At 38.0% G+C, this 27,722-nt stretch overlaps 1 protein-coding gene across 2 annotated transcripts in view; it reads right to left on the bottom strand.

Annotated features, from left to right (window-relative positions):
- LMBRD1 (LMBR1 domain containing 1) overlaps positions 1-24,801 on the bottom strand; it is a 122,397-nt gene extending 97,596 nt beyond the window's left edge. The window contains exons 1-3 of one of the 2 annotated variants that reach the window (XM_043591731.1): positions 24,517-24,801; positions 18,163-18,339; positions 12,685-12,745 (exon numbers count right to left, since the gene is read on the bottom strand). In XM_043591731.1, coding sequence (XP_043447666.1) covers positions 12,685-12,745; positions 18,163-18,339; positions 24,517-24,594 — 316 coding nt within the window. In that variant the 5' untranslated portion in view covers positions 24,595-24,801. Of the gene's footprint in view, positions 1-12,684; positions 12,746-18,162; positions 18,340-21,478; positions 21,550-24,516 lie in introns of those variants that run through there. The other variant, XM_043591730.1, reaches the window with a different exon arrangement.
- Positions 24,802-27,722: the final 2,921 nt, after the last annotated feature.

Consider the following 27,722-nt stretch of genomic DNA (forward strand, 5'->3'; position numbering starts at 1 on the left):
AGTGCTGCCAAGAATGTAGAGCAACTGACATTCTCATACTTTGCTAGAGGCAGGGTACAGTGGCCCAACACTACAGAAAACCGTTTAGTAGTTTCTTACCAGGTTAAACTTACAACTACCACATGATCCAGCAATTCTATTCCTCTCTCAATGAAGAGCAGCAAAATATGCAAAGTGTTTCTGCCCAGAGAAGCCTGCTGAGGTTACAGAGTCCAGGGCTTTTACTGGGGACTTGTAAAACAGGCACAATACAAAGTACATCCAAGCACTGGGTTCACAGGAGTTAGTCCAGGGTCAGCCACACAAGCAGGCCTTCCTGAAGGTAGGCGATAACTAAACAGACTCAGGTGAACAACAAAAGTGTTCTCAGCAACATTATTCACAGTGGCCAAAAACTGGAAACGATCCAAGTGTCCATCAACAGGTAAACAGATAAACAAACTAAGTGGTATTGTATTTAAACAAATGACTAGTATATAGTAACAAAAAAGAACAAACTACGGATACACACAAGGAATAAAACAAGCCCAGACACAAGAGTACATTTTTTGTGACTGAACTTAAGGAAGTTCTAAAACTGGAAAACTAATTTATTGCAACACAAGTCAAAAAAGTGGTTGTGGTAGCTACTGACTGTAAAGAGACATGAAGACGTACAGCAACTAAAATTTGCGTATGTTGCTGACAGGAACATCCCAAAAGAGACAGTTTCTAGGAATCAACACCTGAAGGAAGGAAGTGGGGAACAGACACAATTCCGAGAAGATTCTATAATATCCCTTCAGCAGTCTGTGATTCAAAATACATGTAGAACAACTGCTCTAAATCTTTGCTTTGCTAACACCACACTCTAAATCAACTATCTTCTGACTATTCTTTTTCAGTGTCCTTCATAAAGATCCCTTCCTTTAGCCCATAAATGTTAATCTGTAAAGAAAAAAAAAACTAACATTTTTATGTGTTTCAGATTAGTTCCCTAATGTCCAGGTTGAGTTTATATACCTGTAAATAAAAAAAATAAAAAATAAATAAAAAAAAAACAAGTTGCTGCTACCACTATCATGAAACAGAGAAATTGCGTCTTTTAAAGTTCTACCTCAAATTGATAATTATGTACAAAGGAAAATTATTCTTAACAGTGATGACACCCTGATATCCTTACATCTTTATAAAGTGTGCTTTAATTTGTAAATGTTTTTGTTAAAAGATTGCTACTAGCAAGTAAAAGATAAACAGACTGTTTGGTTTAATAGTCCCACTAACATCAAAGAAAACATATTAACAAATTTTAGAACCTCATGTCCACAAAAACTGGCAAGAATTAAACTCATAAAACAAATTCTTTTTTAAAAACTTAGCAAGAAAGCAGCAAAAACAAATGAACAGAGAGCAATCATGTCATGTCCATCTTAAAAGGATATGGACAAAAACTGGGTCAAAGAATATATGATAATTGTTACGATCTTTTCATATACACAAAGCAGACAATCTACCTTTTAAAAAAATGTCTATCATTAAATTGCAACTCACAGGAAAATGAATTTGGATAAATTAGGCTTTTTTTTTTTAGTTCATTTATTTTGAAAAAGAGAGAGGGAGAGTACACAAGCAGGGAAGGAGCAGAGACAGAGTGGGAGAGAAAGAATCCCAAGCAGGCCCCATGCTGTCAGTCCAAAGCCAACATGGGGCTCAAGCCCATGAACCATGAGATCATGACCTGAAGTGAAATCAAGAGTCAGAGGCTTTAACTAACTGAGTCACCCAAGTGCCCCAACTGGGATAAATTAGGCTTTTGAATTTTTAGACATTCTTTGTTCCTCCTAACTACCGATGAAAACACTAAAACAAAGGATAATTTAGTCAATATTGTGAGATATAATTAATCATTACTACAAAGCATTTTGTTTTAGAGGGTCAAAGTATAAAGATATTCTGGGAATTCTAAAAGCCTTCTAAAATTATCCCATTTACCCAGCTGAAAGAATCCGGGGTCAGGACTGCTAGCTGCATATCCAAATACTCATTTTCATTTCAGCTGCTATGCCCCCTTTTGTCCTTCCCCTTTTCTCCAGCTTCCTGCCTGAAATGGATACATGACAACTTAAACTCCAGCCATCATTTTGGACTTTGGTAACTATATAAGATGGAAATCATGTACTAAGGATGGAGAGCAGAGGAAAAAAAAAAAACAAAACAAAAAAACACAAGTTTACGACCCTCATGATGCCTTAGTACTGCCATACGATCCCTGAATAGCCCATTTCCAGACTTATTTTAAATGAGACTAAAAAAAAAATAAAATAAAATAAGGACAACACTATACTATACATGCCATGTATTTCCAATCTGTTAACCAGCAGACAGGTGTAAGCCCTAAAACAGAATATGACACGAGAAATAGGAGAACCCAAACATTCACTCCTGAACTATCCAGAGCTGTTGGTAGCCTGTGAGCCATGAGTGTAACAGATCTCAATTAACTTTTACCACTGAACATGCTAGCATCATGAGATGCCCCAGAATCCCCTGGGTTTTAGGTATACCTCTGGCCTTCACTGTGTAGCAGCAACTCTATTTCCCCTAATAACCAGCATCAATCATTCCAGCCAACATGGTAACTATTATTGCCTGTTCATTTCAATGGAATAAGGAAACCAAATGGTTAGGTGGAAGTAATACCTCTAATTCAATGAAACTATTGTTTCATCCTTACTAGAAGTGCTTCCATCTGGCTATTAAGAATTCTAACCAGCAGAACTCAGTTATTAGAAACAAGTTTTGTGACTAGGTCATTAGAAATAATTGTACAAACTACCACACTCACTTCTATCCCTTAGTTATTAAACATGGGTACAGATTATGGGACAGAGTCCCATGTAATGCTCACTAGTCCATAGCATTCTCTAAAGTAATAATAATAGTAATAATACAAATACTTCTCAGTTCATTTTATGAAGCTAGCAGGGTTTTCATATGCAAACCTGACAAGAATAATAAGATACAGGAAATTTATAAACCAGTCTCACCTCTCAGTCAATTTTTAAGAGAATCCCAAATAAGGTAACAGCAAAACAAGTCCAACAAGAGATTTAAAAACCAAAAAAGCCACCATCATGACCAATCAAGGTTTATCCTAGGAGTGCAAAGTTGGTTGAAGAATAATTTACCTATGTAATACATTACTTAAAAGATTAAAAAAAAAAAAAAAACACCTCACATGATTATCTCCTCTGATAAAATGTATTCAACTCAAATATCTAATGAGTATGTTCCAGTCATCATTATAGGGTTCATGAATATGGCTAAATCAAAGCTCAGAAGTCCCTACTTTCATAAGAAAGATGGGGGGAGTGGAACTCAGTGGGAGGAAAAATAAAATATTTGGAATCACTGTGTGAACAGCTCAGAGCACATTAAAAAAATGTCTTAAAACGGTTAGAAAAACACAAACAACCTAACTTTAAAAAAGGTAACTCAAATAGAAAATTGAAAAAGCCAATAAATTTTTTAAAAGCATGCAATTTCTTTTTCAAAATAAGAGAAATGAAGATTAAGGACCTATCATTTCACACTTGCCACACTGGCAAAAACTAAAAATACATAGCAGTATCAAAGTTTGGCATAGAGAACACCTGAAACTAATGTAACATTGTGTGTCAACTATACTCCAAAAAAAGTACACTATGGATTCTGAAACTACAGCCACAGTCTTGCCGTTCCATATTATCCAAATAATATTAGCCTTGTCAGTAGTATTTAAAAAAATTTTTTTAACGTTTATTCATTTTTTGAGAGACAGAGAGAGACAGAGCATGAGAGGGAAAGGGGCAGAGAGAGGGAGACACAGCATCCAAAGCAGGCTCCAGGCTCTGAACTGTCAGCACACAGCCCGACGTGGGCCTCAAACTCATTAACTAGGAGATCATGACCTAAGCCAAAGTCAGATGCTCAACTGACTGAGCCACCCAGGCACCCCTTGTCAGTAGTATTTTATAGCAATATTTTAATCTCAGGTTACAGTTTCCTTGCTATTCCAAGAACTCAGATAATGCATGAACACTTTTTTTTAAGTGTTTATTTTTAAAAGAGAGAAAGAGAGAAAGGGTAAGGGAGAGGGAGAGAGGGGGAGGGAGGGAAAGGGAGAGAGGGAGACAGGGAGAGAGAGAGAGAAAGTGAACGAACGGGGGAGGGGTAGACAGAGAGGGAGACAGAATCCAAAGAAAGTTCCAGGCTCTGAGCAGTCAGCACAGAGCCCAACACGGGGCTCCAACTCATGAGCCATGAGATCAAGACCTGAGCTGAAGTCACTTAACCAACTGAGCCACCCAGGTGCCCCAATACATGAACACTTTTAAATGTTCTTTTTCTCCCCTTCATTTTGAAGGTAGTATATACTCATTTGGGTAATTTTGCAAAATAAAAATATACACACAAAATAAAACAGTTACACATAATTCAACTACCTAAATGCCACCTAATTTAACCTTTGGGATGTTTTCTTTTAGTTGTTGATTGCACACACAGCTTTTATTTTTATTTTCTATATAACTGTAATAGATTGGGCCAGGGGCCAGGAAACTACAGCCTAGAGGCCAAATCTGGCCCACCACCTGCTTTTGTAAATAATGTTCTATTGGAATATAACAGCAAAAACAAAAACACCAACTTTAGGATACAGAGCAATTGGAAGGATCACACCCTTTTCATGGGAATTAAAGTGGTATAAATAATGAGGAAAATAATTTGTCATTATTTAGAATGTTCAAGATGCACATAACTTATGGTCCATCAATTTTATGTATTTTGCACATATGCAACAGGAAACGTGTACAAACATGTTCCTCACACAGTTATTAGTAGCAAAAAATCCAAATGTCCAGACTGATTACCATGTGTTATATTCATACACAATAAACTACACCTTATGCAAGAACACATAAGAATCTCAGAAACATAAGGCTGAGTGAAAACAAGTAATTTCGTATAAAGTTCAAAATGTAAAACCAAAGATACAGCCTGGCAGATACAGCAAGGCAAAGCAAGGGATTAACAGACTAAAAAAGTCAGAATAGTGATTACTTCTAAGGGGGTTGGAGGAGAGATGGCACCAGGGAAAGGCACACAAGGGACTTCAAACTTTATATGTTACATGCTTAATAAATATTTTGCAAGTATAAAAGTATTATATGTTGACTAAACATCAAATCTGTCAATATTTGCAACACTGCTATGTCAGCTGCATCTGGATTCTTGACCCAGAGAAACTGTGAGATAATGTTTGTTTTAAACTGCTAAATTTGGGTGTGATTTGGTACACACAACAGGTAACTACTACTGCTGTTAATAGTACCTCACTGATTCGAACAGCAAGGAGCATGATCTGACAGTATACAACTCAGAGAACAAAACTGTTTATAGGCTTTAACTTAGAATATGTAGTCTGAAGAATAGTCATTTTCCTTAAGGGTTTTGTTTTTTTTTTTTTTTTTTTTTTTTTTTTGGTTGTTTGTTTCCTCTACTATTTCCACTTGGAAACAAATCCTTAGGACACTAAGTCTCACGGAGTCATTATCCAGAGAATGTCTTGAGCAAATGTAATCCAAAGCCATTTAGAAAACTTCCCCCAATGATTAAGAATACAGTCTTTTAAGAAGGGGGAAGGAAAGCACAACTATCTCATCAAGAACTTCACAAAACTGAATCAAAAAAAAAAAAAAAAAATGTCTTCCAATTTAGTCTCAGTCCATCTTACCTAAAAAAGCAATTTAGAGATGTTTTCACAACAATAAAGAATCAAAAAGATGTGGGGCGCCTGGATGGCTCAGTCGGTTAAGCGTCTGACTTCAGCTCAGGTCACGATCTCATGATTCGTGAGTTCAAGCCCCACATGGGACTCTGTGCTGACAGCGCAGAGCCTGGAGCCTGCTTCAGATTTTGTCTCCCTCTCTCTCTGCCCCTCCCCCGCTCTGTTTCTGTTTCTGTCTCTGTTTCTGTTTCAAAAATAAATAACCCTTAAAAAAATATTTTAAAACAAAGAATCAAAAAGATGTAAATCTGATGAGATGTTAGGTCAATTCTTCTAATTTTCCCGTATCATTGCACAGGGGTTTACTTTCCTTGCTCTCTTAGCTGATGTGAATTAAAACAACAACAGATACCAGATACCACATGTCTCATACTCCTCATACCATGAAGTAGATACTACTTTATCACCACTTCACAAGTGGAGTAGTCATAAAGAAGTTAAATGACTTCAAGGTCCCACAGTACTCATCTCAAACTAGACACTAGGAGGTTGTAAACCCTACATTCAAAATGCATAGTAAAGACTCCAGGTACAACTTTTCAGGATTTAACCAACAGGGAGTAACGAAAAACTTCATAAAAGCCCTCTTAAGTGCTCTTAAGGCATGGCATAGAAAAGGCATGGCATAGAAATAGGAGTTTGAAAGTTTCTTGGTCCATCTTATTCTTCCTTAGTTCCGTAACTTACCTCATCCAAATATGCATACATCTATTTTCACTAGAGAAACACTGAAGAGCAAAAAGAACTTATTATAACACCTAATAATCTAGGATTCTTTGAATAAAAGCATTCGTATGGTGGACAACAATGCAGTAAATGCTTTTTAAAAAAATACAGATACACTAGATCCTCAAACCAGTAGTATTTGAAACAGCCCAAAACTATGGCCAACAGGCACATGAAAAGATGCTCAACATCACTCCTCATCAGGGAAATACAAATCAAAACCACACTCAGATATCACCTCATGCCAGTCAGAGTGGCCAAAATGAACAAATCAGGAGACTACAGATGCTGGCGAGGATGTGGAGAAACGGGAACCCTCTTGCACTGTTGGCGGGAATGCAAACTAGTGCAGCCGCTCTGGAAAACAGTGTGGAGGTTCCTCAAAAAATTAAAAATAGATCTACCCTATGAGCCAGCAATAGCACTGCTAGGAATTTACCCAAGGGTTACAGAAGTGCTGATGCATAGGGGCACTTGTACCCCAAAGTTTACAGCAGCACTCTCAACAATAGCCAAATTATGGAAAGAGCCTAAATGTCCATCAACTGATGAATGGATAAAGAAATTGTGGTTTATATACACAATGGAGTACTATGTGGCAATGAGAAAGAATGAAATATGGCCCTTTGTAGCAATGTGGATGGAACTGGAGAGTGTTATGCTAAGTGAAATAAGCCATACAGAGAAAGAGAGATACCATATGTGCTCACTCTTAGGTGGATCCTGAGAGACTTAACAGAAACCCATGGGGGAGGGGAAGGAAAAAAAAAAAGAGGTTAGAGTGGGAGAGAGCCAAAGCATAGGAGACTGTTAAAAACCGAGAACAAACTGAGGGTTGATGGGGGGTGGGAGGGAGGGGAGGGTGGGTGATGGGTATTGAAGAGGGCACCTTTTGGGATGAGCACAGGGTGTTGTATGGAAACCAATTTGACAATAAACTTCATATATTGAAAAAAAAAAAAGAAACAGCCCAAAACTGAACTCAACTGATCATGAATTTCAGAATAAACAAGCTATGATATGTTAATACAATGGAATATTTATAGCAATGACAATCAACAAAGTACTGTTACCTGCAATAATACAGATGAATCTCAAATATAATGCTAAACACTGAAGAAACCAAACAGAAAACAATATATACTATATAATTCAATTTACATCTACACAAAAAATGACAGCCCAAGAATCAGTGTCAGAAGAAGGAAGGGTCTCTAGGATAAAGTGATAGGACAATTACAGAAGGGCTGAACACACCAGTCTTGAATAATTCCCGCTTTTGGTTTGGGCTCTATTGCTACAACCCCTGAATGCATACAAAATCAAAACAAAAAGTTAGAGAAACTATTAAGTAAAATGAAAATTCACTTAAAAGAAATTAAAGGAAACAATCACAAAACCAAAAGGCAACCAACGGAATGGGAAAAGATATGTGCAAATAACATATCAGATAAAGGATTAGTATCTAAAATCTATAAAGAACTTAACAAACTCAACATCCAAAAAACAAATAATCCAGTGAAGAAATGGGCAGAAGACATGAATAGACACTTCTCTAAAGAAGACATCCAGATGGCCAACAGGCACATGAAAAGATGTTCAGCATCGCTCCTCATCAGGGAAATACAAATCAAAACCACACTTGAGATACTACCTCACACTGGTCAGAGTGGTTAAAATTAACAACCCAGGAAATAACAGATGCTGGTGAGGATGTGAAGAAACAGGAACCCTCTTGCACTGTGAGTGGGAATGCAAACTGGTGCAGCCACTCTGGAAAACAGTGTGGAGGTTCCTCAAAAAATTAAAAATAGAACTACCCTATGACCCAGGAATGGCATTACTAGGAATTTATCCAAGGGATACAGGAGTGCTGATGCATAGGGGCACGTGTACCCCAATGCTTATAGCAGCACTTTCAACAATAGCCAAATTAAGGAATGAGCCTAAATGCCCATTAACTGATGAATGCATAAGGAAGATGCGGTTTATATATACAATGGAATACTACTTGGCAATGAGAAAGAATGAAATCATGCCATTTGCAACAATATGGATGGAACTGGAAGGTATTATGCTGAGTGAAATAAGTCAGTTAGAGAAGGACAGATATCATATGTTTTCACTCATATGTGGATCTTGAGAAACTTAACAGAAGACCATGGGGAAGGGAATGGGAAAAAAATAGTTACAAACAGAAGGGGAGGGAGGCAAACCATAAGAGATTCTTAAATACAGAGAACAAACTGAAGGTGGAAGCAGGCGGTGGAGGAGAGGGAAAAATGGGTGATGGGCATTGAGGAGGGCACTTGTTGGGATGAGCACTGTTGCATGTAAGTGATGAACCATGGGAATCTACCCCAAAAACCAAGAGCACACTTTACATACTGTACGTTAGCCAATTTGACAATAAATTGTATTTTAAAAAACTAAAAAATTTTTTTAAAATTAAAAATTTAAAAAAAGAAATTAAAAAAGTAGTGAAAGTGTTGAAACTAAAAATTTCAAGAATGGTTAGAGAAAACATTATAGTAAGCTTTACAATAAATTACAATTAATACAATGTAAAAATTTAAAGATTAAAATAAATTTGAAATGTAAAAATAGAACTCAGATAAAAAGCCTAAACACATACGTGAGATAAAAACTTGAACAGGTTCAAACATGAGATTAAAACAGAAGTGAAACAAAAATGTCAGACAAGAGCAGTTTTTTAAAAGAAAATATCAAAGAAGTTTAAAGATATAAATCAAGAAATAAAAACATTCAAAAAGGAAAAAAGGACTGAATCCTGAATGTTTCTAGGATAAACAATAGCCTCAAATGAGGGGGTCTCTTCTGAGTACACAATCCCTATGAGTATAGGGCAAAAGGGCAGAAATAAACAACTTTACTCTCTCATCCTTCAACAAGCTCCAGGAGACTCCTTTGCAGGCAGCTTCAGGTACCTGAGGACTGTTAATAACCAATCTATAGCTAGGGGAGAACAAGCAGGTAGAAGCAGCAGCTAGCTGGCCTGAGTTTCCAGGAAAAACATACCCAAAGTTCCATTAATATAACAGAAGTATCTCAAAAATACAGTTTCCAGACCCTAGATTAGCACGGATCACTTCAGGGTATGCAAATATGAAAATTATTTTCATAATAATATCAAAATGTCATTAGCCATACCACTAACAGCTACTATTTTTTTAAGTTTATTTATTTTGAGAGAGAGAGAGAGCAGGGGAGGGGTGAAAGAGAGAGGGAGAGAGAGAATCCCAAGGGGGCTCCATACTGTCAGCACAAAACCCCACATGGGGCTTGAACTCATGAACTGTGAGACCATGACCTGAGCCGAAATCAAGAGTCAGTTACTTAGTCAACTGAGCCACCAGTTACCCCATAGTTATTATATTTTTCACCACCAAGCAATCACCAGTGGGGAAAACTTTTATTTAGGGAAGTCCCTTTTGATGCGGTAATAATTCCATTAGATGTCTACCTTTGAGTACCCACCTTTTTAATATCCTGTGAGAAGAGAGGTGCACATAAATTGCCCTTGTGAGAAGCACTCTGGTATTTCACTTGTGAGCTACACTAGGCACTCTTTTTCAAAGAACACCATTTTTCTTGAAAGAACAACTGACAGACAAGCAGTAGTTATCCAGGCTTGAGTATTAGATGGACTTTCTCAAAAATGAATAAAGTGGCCTTGTCACTTCAAAGAAAATAAGTAACAGTATTGGTGCCCAATAAAACCTAAGTTTTCAAAAGAAAATTAAGATTTTTGGAAAACTTGAATCCACCACCTTGAGTTTTACAACTTTCCAATACATAACACTTTTCTGATAAGAGCATTGGTGACATTAATGGAACACCAAAGTAAACCAGACTCATTCTGGGTGTAATCTAGCATTCCGTATTATTTAAAAGATCCCAGATGATTTTTGGAGCTGCCCTGGGGGTTCAAGTGCTATGAAGAATTCCCACAGGTAACATCCCCAGAACCATTTATTAAAAGGCAGCTCATTTAATGCCACAAAGCTCCAGCTTTAGGCTATGCCACTCACTAACAAGGTGATCTTTAATATCGCTAAATATCAATTTCTCCATCTGTAAAAGATAGAAAATACTTCCCAAAAAATGACATTCATGAAAATTAAGTAAAATGTTGAATATGAAAGTCTCATACAGTTCTTGGCAAGGTTAGACAATGAAAACATGTTGATATGTTAGAAGTAATTAGATAAACTATGGAATCTCACAGAATGGATACATAAAAATAGTTCTTTGGATAATATCTAGCATTTCTGGAGAAACAGGTGGGCTTGGGAATAGTAACTACTTCAGAAACTATATAATCCTTTAGGCTCCCGGGGGGTAGGTCACCATCTAAGTAAAAGCCAAGAGCCTATTAGCCATAGCTAAGGTGGATATGACTAACTTTATGCCAAAAAACCATTAATATTAGTCTTGCCTTGAATCCACAGTCATCAAGAAATCTTCTATCATTATTTGGCTTCTCATGCAAATTTCTTCCCTAGGTCAGTATCTCAACTATACTATCCCAAGGTAGTTATGTTTCCAACTATAACTCAAGTTCTGCCAAAAATCAAACCCTTTATCCTTAAGTCCTCTACTGTTTGTAATGATTAACTTATCTCCCATGCTATGCATTTAAAATAGTAGGGACATACTTTCCTTAGGAGAATTGAGAAAAATACACACTAAAATCATTTTAGGTAGATTAATTCTCTCCATAAAACAACTGGAAGGGCTTCATTAACATGTTCATTCAATTAACATTCCTGTATAAAAGTCTTTGTTGGGGCGCCTGGGTGGCGCAGTCGGTTAAGTGTCCGACTTCAGCCAGGTCACGATCTCGCACTCCGTGAGTTCGAGCCCCGCGTCAGGCTCTGGGCTGATGGCTCAGAGCCTGAAGCCTGTTTCCGATTCTGTGTCTCCCTCTCTCTCTGCCCCTCCCCCGTTCATGCTCTGTCTCTCTCTGTCCCAAAAATAAAAAAAAATAAAAAAATAAAAAAAAAGTTGAAAAGTCTTTGTAACCTTGGTTACAATGGATTAATCTGGTAGCCTCTAGGTTCAATGATAAGATATGGCTCTTCAACCTGGACCGCACCAAGATAAAAGTTGCCTTATCTTGTCATGTGCTCTATTGCACAAATACACTTTGGTGTCACATAGAAGAGAGGCTCCCTTCCCCCAAAACTTTTTTTGAAGTGATTTATATACATCCTACCAAAATCTGTACTGAAAAGATAACATTCTGTTTAATACAGCACCATTTCGAAGGTTCTAACAGGTCAAATTTATATTTTATAATTTACATTTAATGTATTCATCAGAAATAATGAATTCTACATTAAAATACCACAAAATATTTCTAAAATACATGCCAGAGGGATAGAATTTCATGGGTTCTGAAGATTTTAGATCAGGAGAAAAGGCAAAGGCAGAGCCAAAGCAACTAAGTTAAAATTCAATGAAACCCTTGAAAAAATTATCCCACCAAAAGAAACTGCTATGTTTTTTCAGTTTCCAATTTAGTGTCCTGCTGAATTCTTATTCAACATATTGATTCATTGCTGAAAAAAAAATGACATCCCTTCCTTAAATCAGCATTAATATTTTTGTAAAAACACAAGTCTTATGTATATCCAGAGAGAACATCTGGGAAACATTTAGGTGCTTATAATAAGCTTTTATAATTGAACATTCGGGAAGGAAGAGAGAGGAAAGACCCAATCAACCAGAATCCCTTGGATTAAACTGGATCAGTATAGCACAATAAAGTTGATGCTACAAACTCTCCAGTGTACCCTCTACTAGTGTCAATACTTAGAAAAAAATGTCTAGAAAACAGAGATTTTTTTAACTCAAGAGCGCAACTGGGAAACTGGTAATGTTAACAAAGGACAAGACTTGAGATTTAAAGTAACTTGACTGAAACTCTAGAGAGACATATAAATAAACCCAAATGAAGCAGAGTAGGTTAAAAGTTTCCAGATTATGGGAATGAATGTTGTATTGCTGTATTACTTACTCCTAGTGTTGAAACAATAATCACAAAAGTGATAGCAAAATGTTTACACATAGCTTAATTCTACATTTTGGTTAGCAGCCCAAATAGGAAATGAAACTGAGATACTTACTATAGTAACCATATAATACAGTGTCCTCAATCTGTCTGCTGACATTAGCATTAGCCCAGTCCTGGGATAAAAAGGAAATAGAAATATTAACGAAACATCCATTTGTGTAACAATTACAATTAGGTTTTTTTTTTTTTTAATTTTTTTTTCAACGTTTATTTATTTTTGGGACAGAGAGAGACAGAGCATGAATGGCGGGGGGGCAGAGAGAGAGGGAGACACAGAATCGGAAACAGGCTCCAGGCTCTGAGCCATCAGCCCAGAGCCCGACGCGGGGCTCGAACTCACAGACCGCGAGATCGTGACCTGGCTGAAGTCGGACGCTTAACCGACTGCGCCACCCAGGCGCCCCTACAATTAGGTTTTAATATAACTGAATGTCACTTATAAATACATCATCAACTAAACAAGTATGGCCTGTGCCTTCAATAATTAATTAAGAGACAGATAAGTAAACAAACTTCAACAGGCAAATGCTCAGATGACAACATAGTTCTAGGGAAACACATAAACAGGAGCCACCAAACTCAGCCTAAAGATCAGGGATGGCTTCCCAAAATGATTCTAACCCGAAAAATGAAGAAAGAAAGGTCGTTCTCAGAAAATAGGAGGAAAAAAAAACAAACAGTAGGAAGTACAGAAGATAGGAGGAACATACCTGAAAGTCTGAAAAAACTGCAAGAAGCTAAATATATAGTTTCATTAGAGCCTTTGGAAAGCTAAGAAAAAGCAAGTGGAGCAAGGGAGGGAAAGAGCCAGGTTTAAGGGACTATGAGTCATGCTAAGTATTTTGGACTTTGTCCTAAGGAAAACAGAAAATAGTGACGAATTATTATACGGAGAGTGAAATACGATTGAATTTTAGAAAAAGATATTTGAGTACAATATACATTTTTTAAAAATACCTAAAAAAAAGTCAATCTAAACTTCTTTGCCTTCATCCCACACAAGTATTCTTTAAATTAGTAATTTAAATGTAGTAATTTAACTTAGAAAATATAATTCAAATTAATCTTTTCAAATAAAAAAATCTGTATACTAATGAATCAGAACTAAATGCAAATCTTTTTATTAAATGTCCTAAACTTTATGCATATGAAAAATTAAATGTGGAGAGTCTAAGTGACTACTGCTATTAAGTAGTAAGGCTCAAATTGGTATCAAAGGTCATTTCTTTTCTATAAACACTTTAAGAGCTCAAGTGGTATCAACATCCCACTATACTGGCTCTTAAGGAAGGGTATCAGCATTTAAAGTTCCTTCTAAAATAATTTAGGTTTTTCTTTTTTTTTCTTTTTCACCTACAAACACTTTGAACAATGAACATCTATGAATTTCTTGCTGACAAATTGGTAAAAGAACAAAAATGTGGAAAATCCAAATTTAGCACCACAAAAGCAAAACCTTGACACACAAAGTAGAATAAAAATAGTATTTTTCCAATAGCAATAAAGACTATAAAAAATTTAATAGGTTAAATAAAAATGTTATATTATACAAAGAAAATTAAATTGATTATAGAACTTTTTAAAGATCTAAATAAATGAAAGTCACATGTTCCCACATGAAAAGATTGTAAATACCAAATCCCTCCAAATTAATCTATAAAAAACTATATATACTGCCAATCCAAATCCCAATATACTAGGAGGTGGAGTATTTTGACATGCTGATTAAAAAAATCATCTGAAAAACATACAGGCAAGAGCTAGGAAATTTTTCGAAAAAGATCAACAATGAGGAATTTACCCAATTATGAGATTTTATTAATAAAACATAAAAATCTATTATTATAGTAACTTTTCATTTACCTAGGTGGCAAAATTTAAAACATATTATTAGTGGCAAATGTGGAGACAAAGCCATCTCCTACATGGTAAGTAAAATAGTCTATGATCTAAACATTGTTTGTTGGAATATATCCTAAAAAGATTCACACAAATCAGGACAGGTATCAGTACACAGATACGTTTTAAAGACAAATAGTACTGTCTAATGAATGACCTCAAGAGCTCTTACTGGATTATATGGCAACAAGCTACCAAAATGAAGCCTCCATTTCCCATACAGTAGGAGGAGCTGAACCCCATATTCACAGGACTAAAGGAGCCCAAAGTCTCTAGATGTTCAGCAACTGGAATGTCCAAGCACCTCATGAACAGCTTGTATCAAGTGCACACTACCCGGCACCCAAGTCCATACTGTTTATCTACCTGCAAGGACATTCTCCTTCTTGCCATATAAGGCGAGAGAACAAAAGGAGGAAGAGGTACCTCTGCTAAAGCACCTGCACTTTGGGAAAGGTCATCGTTTTGCAGAATGTCAAGTAGATAAGAACCTGTGTACTTGCTGACCATTCTCTCCGTAATTCCAGCCCGCACCAAATGTTTATTGATTCTTCACTCAAGAGCTCTTTATCCAACAATATTCAGTGTAGTGTTGTTCAAAAAATTAAAAAACAGTAACAACAACTGGAAATAATCTAAATGCCTGAGGAGAAACTGTATAGACATTAAAAACAATGGAATCTATATAAACTAGCATATATAGATATCCATGAGGGGATAGCACAGAACACATTGCAGCTAATAGTTTTAACACATGCAATCTTTGTCTAAAAAATGAAACACCCACACATATACAAAAAAAAAAAAAATTTTGCAACAGTGTTTACCACATGGCCATGGCAAAGCACTGGGGAGAATTCTGTTCCATGACTGGAAATTTTTTCAATGATTCAGGTATCCAAATTAGTATGTACATAATCAAAACTTCAGCTCCTAACAGTTTCTTTAGCTGTTGTGTATGCACAAAACAGAATTTTAAAAAGATTTCTGAATCCTGAAGATTTTTTGAAATAGAGGATAATTCATCTATCCCTAATACAAACTCCCTTCCAATTTCCAAAATAATCCCACAATAATTAATGTGGCCATTGAGAATTACTTAAAAGTTAAACTTTAAAATTAAACAAGACCCCAACCTCAGAAAAAAGTTAAAAGTAGAAAGTATGTTAAGGTAATCTAAAGCCAAAGATTCATTGACATTTAGTACTTTTCATCCTGCAAGGTTCTTTTGTTTAACCAAATCTTATGGCAGTAAGAAAATATTTCTGTTACTATTTTAAAGCTAAAAATATGTGTAAAATATACATCATTCAAGTACTATTAGTGCATTTGGCTTTTATACAGTTTTGCCTCCAAGGTATATACTGTCAAAAGAGTTTAGTTTATGAAACCTTCCTTCTTTTACCTTTTGAGAACCGCTATGCCCTTGATACATTTTGTAGACCACTGCCTCCCAAGGTAGAGACCAAAAGAAACTACAGAGTCATTGAAGACCCAAGAACTAATACTAGAGAATATTAAAGACCACTTGAGATGAAAGGAAAATAGAAATTCCATAGAACGAAGATATAGTGGATCACGCATGTAAAATTTCCTTTCTATTCTTCAAGATGACACTTTGAAATGATCAGCCCAACCCAAAACTACACAACCCACCTCGATTTTACCTGGTATTCTTACCTTAGGCCAGTAGTTTTTATTCAGGGGTGATTCTGGCTCCCATGGGCATTTGGCAATGGAGACCCAGGGGGTAGGGGGGAGTGTCAGTGTGCTACTGGCATTTGTGTGTAGAAGCAAAGATGTGTTAACTGTCTATGATGCACAGGATAACCCCCACAACAAAGATAAACCAGCACAAAATGTCAATGCCTAAAAAACGCTGACTTGGAGTTCCCTAAAATAATTTGGAGCCGTAAGACAGGAGCTTACTCAACTTACTACCAAATCTAACACCTACCTCCATCTGTATTCAAATGTTAGTCCTTCCTCCAGCCAAGTACCTATAGTCCTATTTATGGCCAATCCTTTCACATTTAGATCTCCAACTCCTCTGCTTTCTCAAGAACACTGTCCCTGCAATGATATCCTATCTTCCCTCTCAAAAATTTCTCCCACTGTACTGAATCCTAAAGTATACCAACTCTAGTAACTTCCATCAAGCACAGAGATAATACGCATAACCACCACAAATAACAACACCTCTCTTGATCCCACCTCCTAATCCCTTAGAGAACAAAAGTTCTCAAAAAGTTTTCAGCATTCCCTATCACCACTTCCTCACCTCCCATCCAGAGTTAACCCACTCCAACCTGACCACCCATGTGCTCCATTGAAACTATCTTGTTCCTTGCTTACCACTGACCAAAGCCAGCAGTCACTTCTCTACCCCTCTCCCTACACCTCTCAGCAACACTTGCAACTCCTACTTGATACCTCCACTTTTATATATACAATAGGCATTTTGAAGGTAATTTGTCCAAAATACAGTTCTATTAACATGACTTAAGGTCATAAACAATCCACCAGGCCTCGTCTTAATCTCAGCTAGTACCGAAGTGCAACACCACAATACCACAAATAGGCCAAACTCATCTCGAGCTTCTGTATTTGCTGTTTCCTCTCCCCACAGGCTTTTCCCTCTGGTTCTTCACCTGACTGGCTTCTCCTTATCCAGGTCTCATCTCAAGTAATCTGTTCCAACAATCTGGCCTTCCTGTGCCCCTATCTGAATTACCCACAACTTAAACTTTCACATCAATCTACTATATTTCCTCACAGAATGTATCAACATGAAATTCACTTGTTTTGACTGTTTACTGTTTGCCTGATCTTACAGAATGTAAGCTCCATGAAAAGAGCAGCTTCATGTGTTTTATTAATCTCTGTGCTGACAGCTTGGAGCCTGGAACCTGCTTCAGATTCTGTGTCTCCCTCTCCCTGCCCCTCTCCTGCTCATGCTCTCTCTCTCTCTCTCTCTCTCTCTCTCTCAATCTCAAAGAATAAACAAACATTAAAAAAAAAAGTTTTAAATAATAATTTGCATAATTGGAAAGGAAATCAGAAATCTTCCAGTCCAACATCCTTCATTTTAAAAATGAAGAACTTGAAGTCTAGAAAACGTAACTAATTTGACCAAAATATAGCCTAGATAGTAGAGTCAAGTCTAGAACTCAGGTCTTGTAACTCCCAGCTAGCTTAGTGGTCTTTTCCATATACCATACAGACTCAAAGTACTCAATGTGAAACAGACTACAATTGTGATCCACCACTAAAAAAAGCCCTTGTAAATTATTTACTTCATTAATGTAAATCAACTCAAACTTCAAGGGAGCTAGGAGAGATACAAAATAAAACCTACTGCATTACTTAATATATTTTCGGATTAACAAAAGGTATTCTTCACACTTGGAAAGTTGTTGAATCAGTACCAGTTCACTTCTAGTCTTCCACGTTGGCTGTCCCATTCTTAGCCTCTGTGCTGCATATGCACCCTCACTGATTCCCAGACACAACAACAGAAGCATAATATATACTGGACTACTAAACTTAAACACTTCTTTGCCAAGAATTTGAAAGGGGAAAAAAAATCACAAGTATGATAGTAATTACCTTAAAGTACGATAGTAATTACCTTAAATGTACCATTTTGATTCTTCATGTAAGAAACCAGAAATATATCCACTGGTAGAAGTGCTGAAGTGATAAGTGCAATTGCCAGAGAAAAAATTGCCGTTATGGTGGAGACAACTTCACTTTCCCGCTGACTTTGGTATTTACGAACATATATCCAGCAGAATGCCAAAATAGCCTGAAAGACAACAAAAAGAAATGTTTTGCGACTGCACTATGTATTCTCTAACTCTGATTTTAGCATGTGTTTGAAAGTTTCCAATGGGAAACTATGTCAAATGAAGGTCCTTTTACATGTGTAATGAAGGTCCATTACCTCTTATAACCTTATTCTAGATTTATAATTTTCAAAGCCTATTTCATGAATGCAGTACAACCTTACTTAGATGCAAAGACACACCAAAAAACAAGTTATTGATAACAGTGCTCAGTTACATATATCCTCATTGAATACACTGCAATCATTAATGGTCTCATATGTCATAGTTGTAATTAGCTTTACATACTTTTTACCTATAGATTTCTCCAGACTAATACAATATAACTTGAATTGAAATTAACTTCTGCCCCATATGACAGTTCAAGGGTACCATTCAGCTAAAAGACTAACTGCCAATAATCACGATGCAATCGACAAATTATAATATAATTCAAATTTTAAAGGACATTAAACAAAGAAAAGTGAACATTAAAAATGAGTACTTGTGCACTGCAAGGAACTTTCCAGTGATAAAAGTACACTCAGAGGTACTGAGGATGATATCTCTAATCCACCAGGTACTCTTAATAGCTGTCAATGCCTTTCTAATGACTAACACAGAGCATAGGACTTTGCTCACGATTCTCTAATTTTAGGGAATATCAGAATCATCTGGAGGGCTTGTTATAGTAAAAAATGCTAAGCGCCACCCCCAGAGTTTCAGATTCAGGGGTCTGGAGTGGGCCCAGAAAATGTGCCTTTGTAACAAGTTCCAATTGAGGCTGCTATTGGTCCAAGAACTACATTTTGAGAAACTCTCCTCTACTCAAATGTAGGGAATTACAGATAGGTACTAATCCAGTGATTCTCAGCCCAGGCTGGGTTAGAATCACCTGGGCAGTTTTTAAATACCTTTATGCTGTCCCCACAAATCAGAGTGAGGTTCCTGCAGGCCACAGCATTTTTAAAAAGCCTGAGGATTCCAATCTGAGCCAAATTTGAGAACCACTGTTATTTTGTTTTTTATTTTATTAAAGTAGTGTTGACATGCAATGTTACATTAGTTTCCAGTGTACAACATAGTGATTCTACAATTCTACTCCCTATGCAATGCTCACAAGTGTAGCTGCCATCTATAACCACACCACTCTATTACAATATCGCAGACCTTCCATCCTCATGACTTACTCATTCCATAACTAGAAGCCTGTACCTCCCGCTCCCCTTCACCCATTTCGCTCACCCTCTCCCTTCTGGCAGCCACCAGTTTGTTCTCTGTATTTATGGGTCTGTTTCTGGTTTTTTGTTTTGCTTTTTATATGCCACATATAAGTGAAATCATATGGTATTTGCCTTTATGCCTCTGGCCTATTTCACCCTCTAGGTCCATCCATGTTGTGGCAAATGGCAATGGAATATGACTTAACCATAAGAGAGAACCATTGTTTTAAATAAACTCTATTAAGAGCTCTGGGACAAAAGCGTCGTTTTGTCCTTTCACTCTCTTCAACAGATTCCACTGTTACTTCCTTTCCGGGTATCCTAGTTCAGGAGCCTGAACTGAACTAACACCACCACTCAACTTGTTTCACAGCTTCCAAATTCCCCTACCACAACCAAGATGTAAGAACAGTTCCACCACCACAGAAAAATCCCCTTTGCCCCTGTGTAGTTAACCCCTCTGTCTACTCTCCACCACTGTTATCTGTCCCGGTAGCTTCTGCCTTTCTAGAATGTCATAATGTACTATATTATATAGCATGTCATCTACTGAGTCTGGCTTCTTTCACTTAGCATAATGCATTTGAAATCCATCCAAGTTGTTGCATGTAATTCCTTCATATTACTAATATTTCAGCTGGTGTCAGAACAGCAGAAAAAATAACGTAAGAAGGGAATGCAGACTTTGGAAACTGGATGTTGGAGGAAAAATAAGACCTAGTGTCAAATTCTGGCTATTTATGAATTTATTTTTGTGTTAGGAAAACATTTTTCATTAATTTATATTAATATTTTACCATTTTTGTTTTTAAATGAATTCACAAATATTTAAAACATTCCTCAAATTATTTTGAAGCCACTGCAAGTTGAGCTTTACCATTCTATCCTTAGCAGGACCTGACACACAAAGTATTCAGTAATTTTTTTGATGGATTTCAAAAAGATCTGCACTTTACAAAGTTCAAAGTGATAGGTATTACTGCAAAGGAAGATGTTTGCCAAAACCAGACAGACAAGTAGGGTAAGGGCAACTCAAGCAAAATAGTTAAGACAGAGAATACTGAATTTTTTGGTCTCAGGAGATATTATAGTTTTAAAACTGAGAACCCCAAAGAGCTTTTTGTTTATGTGGGTAAAATCTATCAGTAGTGACTACATTATAAAATAAATCAAATGTCATCATCTACAAAATAGTAATAAGAATATTTCATAGCAGGTTATAAGACTTAAATAAGATGTAAAGAGTTTAGCACAGTGCCTGGCCACAATAACTGCTTCACAAATAGCAACTGTCATATGAATTGTCATAGGTCACTACATCATATGAAACCAAATGTCATGTGAAATAACATCTTAAGAACATTTCATAAAAGAAATATACAATTTTGTTAATAATTATAAAGAAAAGTTTAGAGCAGTCTCCAACCCCTCCCAACAGATTCTAATTTAACTGGTCTGGGCAGTAGGCTTTTTTAAAACTCCTTAGTGGACTTTGATGAGAAGTTAAGGTTGACAATGACTGGGGGAGAGGCAGGAATGAGAACGGATGAATGTTTCTTAAACTAATGAGCATAGATCCTTTCTGTGTCAGTAAGGCTAGGGTCTTATATTTCGTATATCTAACAAGTTCCCTTGTTAGTATATCTAACAAGGTGATGGTCACTTTGAGTAACAAGAATAAACTTGCTTTACAGAAATGAAGTCTCTGTCTTATATAGCAAAGGGAAATGCAATTGAGGATCTTGGGGGACTTATATAGAAAGGTTTCGATTTCATATAGTAAACATAGGTAGTTAGATTATAGGCTTGGAGGACTAAATCTAACCATTCCTCATGTGGCAGAAGAAACTGAAGTCCATTCTGTTTGCCCAGGATCACACAATTAAGTCAATCTTACTGTTCGATTCTTCAGTAGATTACTGGCAGCAGCTGTCAAAGTGTGAAGTCCTCCAACCACTGGCAGTCCCAGAACCCTAAGGATTTGCAAATTGAAAACTATTCTCATAATACTAAAAAGTCATTTGTCTTTTCCACTATGTTGCTATCTCCACTCATGTTGCTTAAGTCATGGGTAAACACTGCTGGCAAATTAAGCATGAATCAAGACAACAGCACCAAATTGTGCCAGTAGTTACTGTATTCTTCACCTCCAGATACACACCCACAGAGGACAATTTAAGACTGTGCTTAATGAAACAGTAAAAATTAACTTTACTGAACTTCAACCCTTGAATCTTTTTTAATACTCCATGGGGGAAACTGCGAAGATTAGGCTGGAGTTTCTGCTGCTGCACGTTAAGCTGTGCTGGCTCTTAGGAGTAATGTAGGAGCTGAAAACCAAGTTAGGCACTGGTTTCAAAGGAATATCGCTTTGACTTGACAGTACGTGTGATTATGGTTATTCAGACTTGGACATTTGGCATATTTTGTTGAAATGAACAAACAGAACCTATCACCTCAAGAGGAAAAAAAAAAAAAAAAAAAAAAAACCTGACAGTATTTGTTCCCAAAGATAAAATTCGAGAGTTTAAATGAAACTCAGAATTTTGGAAAACTTGTATCCACAACTGTGGGCTTGACAGTTTCTCAGTACTTATTTCTGGAACATTTCTTCTGACAAGATCAGTGGTAATAATAATGAATGTGATATGTTAACATTATATATTGAAATATATCCATATTTGGAATATCTGCATCACTCAGTGAACCAGTATTTTCCAAATAATCAATGCATGATGTTATAAAACCATGCATGGGGCAGAAAGATCCATTCAAGTTCAACAGGGATCAACAAATTTTAATGTAACAGAATGAAGTTTATTCACAGGGTTTCAGATTCCATTATTTCAACTAACCTTTAGAAAGCTTCTATTTATTGAGTTCTGGTGTCATATTTAAGAATATCCACAATTACCTAAACAATACTCCTCTGCGAGGTACCCCTAAAACGGGATTTTCTTCGTACACTTCAACCAAAATAACATTTCAAAAGACTGAATGCAAAAGCAGACATAAGAATCTAGCTCTTTTCTCCCAAAGCATAAGAGACTTAAAAACTGAGAACAAACTGAGGGTTGATGGGGGTGGGAAGGAGGGGAGGGTAGGTGATGGGTATTGAAGAGGGCATCTTTTGGGATGGGCACTGGGTGTTGTATGGAAACCAATTTGACAATAAATTTCATATATTAAAAAAAATTTTTGTAAATAAAAATAATAAAAAAAAGAATCTAGCTCTCTTCTAATAAGCCAGGAATTATAGGAATTTGCAGAAAATTAAACGATAGCCCTTATTACTAATTTTTCCTGTTCCAACATCTAGTTTCAAACTCCTCAATTCCCTTCTCATTTTATTTTTTTTTCCTGGTGTATCATCACCAATTTCAATGACTTCCTTTATTCATCCATCCAATGTCTACCTCAATTCCACTTTCTTTTGATATTACTCTCTGTTCTCTGAAGTCCTATATCATTTATAAAATCATACTTTGGTTTTCAGTACTTACAATACCTATTTTAAGAATTTTTGTTTTCCCACCTATCTTCAGGCCCACTTAAAAGCTACTTTGTTTTGTTTACATCCTCCCACAATTTATAGCACAACTCATATACATTAAATGTTTATTAACTGATAACTGCCAAGATATTCCTGCCAGACTTTGATACTGGTTCCATGCTCATTTGTTTTCTTCTAAACCAACTGAATATGACAGTCTGTTCAGGAACTCCTGAACGCGAGAACTCCGTAAGTACAAGACTGGATGGCTTTGGAGACATGGCCACCCTCTATAGTTTCCATTTTCTCCACCAAGAAGAGTAAATAATGTTCCAGTGTAAAGGCAGTATTATTTTCTGGGAAAGTGAAGGTAGCAAGAGATTCCCAAAAGTTTTCACATTTTTTTATTTGTAGCATTTTTTCTGAAACATTTACCAGCAAAACATACTACCCGGCTTGCAGACATTGTAGTGGAATCTAACAAGTCTTGATTTCCAGAACTGAAGTTAGCAGTTTTAGGGGCTGATTTTTGTTTTCTGTTTTAGTAATTGCAAAGCAGCAAAATACTTTGGGACACAAAGTACCCAACAGGATAAGGAGAGTGAGAATGGAGAGGGTTATGGAGAGAAACAAATTGGACCCCCAAATAAAATAAGCCCAAGGGTTTTAATATCAGGCAGTAAAGTAAAAACTAGGCCATTTGGGCTATTTAGGCCCACGTTTTGATCACTAAACAGGAGTAAGACGACTGGGAAAGGTGGTACCTGAGGTCAGATACATTTTAGTATATACACACCCTGATACTGGCAGTAAAGAGGTCTACAGCCCTTCCCTACATAGGTTTCTACATCTATCACAAAAGACTGAAAAGGAATGTGAAACCGGGAAGTCAGAAGGAACACCTCACGTCATCAAAGCATCGCACAATCGGTACAGAAGGTTGCAGACTTAATAATCCCAAGGGTAGGGAACACGGACAAACAATTTTGGGAAGCAGAGGCCTCCTGCCAGATCAAGGCCAGCGCCTACTGAACTTGCAAAGATCAGGCGCTGCTGCCCCACGCCTTGTGCTCCCGTCTCACGTGGGGACCAGGGGCCACTTCTCCCTTCTGAACCCGGAGGGTCTCCTCCGTTCCCAAACTCCACCCGCCCCAGTGCTCTAGTGAGGGATGAGGGCAAGAGTTTCGATAATGGAAACCTACAATACTAGACGTCATCAGGGAAAATACATCAAAAGCAGCCGGAAATCAGTGCCTCCGTACCCACTCCGAGCGCAGGCCCCGCCCCGGAGCAGAGGAGCCCCCAACAGTCCAAACTAAAAGGGGGGCGGGGCGGGATGAGGAGGGTCTCCCAGGACCTAACAGACCAGCTGCGGGGCCGACCGGCCCCTCCCTCTCTCCCACCAGTCCAAACACTGGGAAAACTATGAGCACCTCCCCTACCAGTAATAAGAGGCCGAATATGCACCAGCCGATCACCAGCTCCGCTGAAGCCGCGCCAGAAGGCGCCGCCGCCGCCATCTTCACTTCCGGCCCGGAGACTTGGGCACGGGGGGTGGGGAAAGGGGAGGGGGAAAGGGGAAAGAGTGTGAAGGACTCTGCGCCCGTGCACCCTAAAGGTTAAAGGGGCGGAGGAGGCGGAGGGGGCGGGAGGGGCGGAGCAAATGGTTGCCAAGGAGCCCCAGCCCTCTAGCGTCCCCTGGAGCCGAGCCGGGCGGGGGCGGGGCGCGCCCGGGACGCCGTGACGTCACCGCGCTGCTCACTCCGAGGTGAGGTGAAGGCTTTAAGGCAGGGTGTTGTTTTACTGCATCGCAACGTTATTAGAAAAATTGGTTCAGCCCAAGCTGATAGACGGGAAAGCGAGGGAACTCCACAAGGCCTGGATTGGGTTTTTCTGGAAATTCAAGCCAACATTAGGAGTTTCAACTTTCTCCTAGAAAGGAAGTTTGTCCCTAGTGTCCAAGACAGAATGGGCCATGCAGTTAGCAGAGCCCACCAGGTTGCGGGAATGGCTGTCTGAAAAAAAAAAAAAAAAAAAAAGTTTGCCCAATGCCTAAATGACTCTAATTTGCTGACATTGGGGCCCCCAGCCTGAGTAACTGTTTCACTGGACATGGGCTTATCACATGGTGCTGTGGCTTTTCGATTTACCTCTATACATGACTGTGAATTTCCATAATGACTTTGTGAACATTTTCATAGGGAAATTGCAGGCTCTCCTAATATTCATAAATGAACGAAACAGTATGGTAGGCCCTATTGAGACAAGGAGATAGTTCCTGGGATAGCTCGCCTGGGTCCCCTGCAGTCGGAGTACATATTAAACCACTAAATTGAAGGAGCATAACTTGTAATCAAGACACAATTTATGAATTAAGCCTACCATATCTTTACAATGCATTATGTGGTGGTAAATTATTCCCTACCCCCCTACCTAAGACCTACTTCTAGCTGAATCCAGAAGTAGGGAAGGAGTGGGGACGAAGGGAAGAGGAAAATAGAGGAGAGAACGGTTTTAACATAAGTTGATACTGTCATAAATTGGCTTTGTGTTTTCTGTACCTGTGAATGTTTGATCATGTCTTTCTTCTGTGCAACATTCACTTTTCTGGAGACATCTTTCCTATATAGTTTTCCTTAAAGTGAATAGTGACATCTCTATTCCAAGTGGTCATTTAAATTCCTTCACCAGTTTCCAGACATATTATAGTATATTTTTGTTTTTGTTTTTGTTTTAAGATTTTATTTTTATATAGTCTCTACAACCAACTGGGTCTCAAACTCACAACCCCAAGATCAAGAGTTGCACCCTCTACAGACTGAGCCAGCCAGGCACCCCTGTGGTACTCTTCTGCTTTTTCCTGCTAGTCTCCTAATCCTCTCCCAGGTGCTCACTTGGCTTGGAGGAAAGGTCTCAAGACAACCCCTGGCCAGTTTTCCCCCTTTCCCTCATGGCTCAAATCCCCTGTATAGGAAACAATCATAAGTACCTTACATAACAACCTTTGGAAGTACAGGCCAATCTCAGTGTAACTATTCTGCTATTTCTACCATCAAAGCTATCAGCCCTTCTTGGATATCCCAGAGGGAGTCAGCCTACACTCCACAGTCTGCTGTAGTTCTCCCATGCCTGAGTCAGGCACCAGCCCTCCGCATCTCTCAATTGCAGGGACCATATTTCAAATTCTCCAAGTAGCTCCCTTGAGGCCTCACTAGTCTAAGGTTAAATGGGAACATCCTAACCCAATGTTCCCTCACCCCCAAACTCACAGTCTTTTGGAGTTAAAGGTGGGGATCCACAAACCAACAATTCTCATGAAAGAAATCTCTGCAACTTTTCTTCTCCCAACTCTAATCCATTTACTAGTATTTTATCTGGCTGAGGGGTTCAAGAGTTGTAGAAAAAATTCCTTTCACATCCCCTTTTTTTTTAATGTTTATTATTTTGAGGGAGAAGGAGAGAGAGCACGAACACAGGAACACAAGTGGGGAAGAGGCAGAGAGAGGGAAAGATAGAATCCCAAGCAGGCTCTGTCAATGCTGTCAGCGCAGAGCCCCACTCAGGGCTCAATCTCACAAATCATGAGATGACTTGAGCTGAAATCAAGAGCCCCACGCTTAACCAATGAGCCACCTGGGTGCCCCATGTCACATCCCTTTTTAATTCTGCATATAAAGGAGAATTTACATAAGGCTAGGAGGGAAACAAAGAGTTAAAGACCATAATCTTCCCTACCACTTTACGTTTTATGTGAAATTGGAGCTTTTAGCAAGATCAAACAGCCTATTTCTGTACTGATATGCTGTCCATTGAATTAAGTCCATTTAATAAACTGTTGTCTCTGAACGCCTAAGTACTGGGATCCTGTTGGGCAGTTGCATGATTTTTCAAGTTGGAAAACCTTATAACCTGTGTTGCTGACAAGTGTGACTAGGTAGAAGAATAGTAATAGTTTGATTCAAGAAAATTGGGAAAGAAAAGAAAGAGAATGTGAGGCATCTGGACAGGTAGAGATGTGCATATTAACCTGTCTCTCCATTCTTCAGTCTAGTCAGGATGGACTATTCATTTAGCATACAGACTAGGCCAGCAAGAATGAAATAACAGATACTATCTGTTGTTACAGGTAATCCTGTCCTGCTCTCCAGGTGCTATAGATTGAATATTTGTCGCACACACACACACACACACACACACACACACACACACATTCATGTTAAGTCATAAAGCCCAAGGTAATGGTATTTATTGCTAGGGCCTTTAGGAGGTACTTAGGTCATGAAGGTGGAACCTTCATAAATAGTTACTGCCTTTATAGAAAAGACCCCAGATAGCTCCCTTGCCCCTTCTAACATATGAAATTATAAGAAGCCAGCCACCTATGAACCAGGAGGCAAGCTCTAGCCAGATACTGAATTTGTTGGCACCTTGATCTTGGACTTCCCAGTCTCCAGAACTACACAAAATAAATTTATGTTGTTTATAAATCACCCAGTTTATGGTATTTTTGTTACAGCAGGCTAAAGAGACTAAGATGCATGGAGTTACTAAAGAATACCCTTGCCCTATTCCCCACCAGGAAGTTACCAGAATTTCTGTGGAATCTGCTCCATTTTAAGTTCAAAGTAATGGCGATGTAGAGCCCATC

This window comes from Prionailurus bengalensis, chromosome B2 (genome assembly GCF_016509475.1).
Source record: "Prionailurus bengalensis isolate Pbe53 chromosome B2, Fcat_Pben_1.1_paternal_pri, whole genome shotgun sequence".
Taxonomy (NCBI): Eukaryota; Metazoa; Chordata; class Mammalia; order Carnivora; family Felidae; genus Prionailurus; species Prionailurus bengalensis.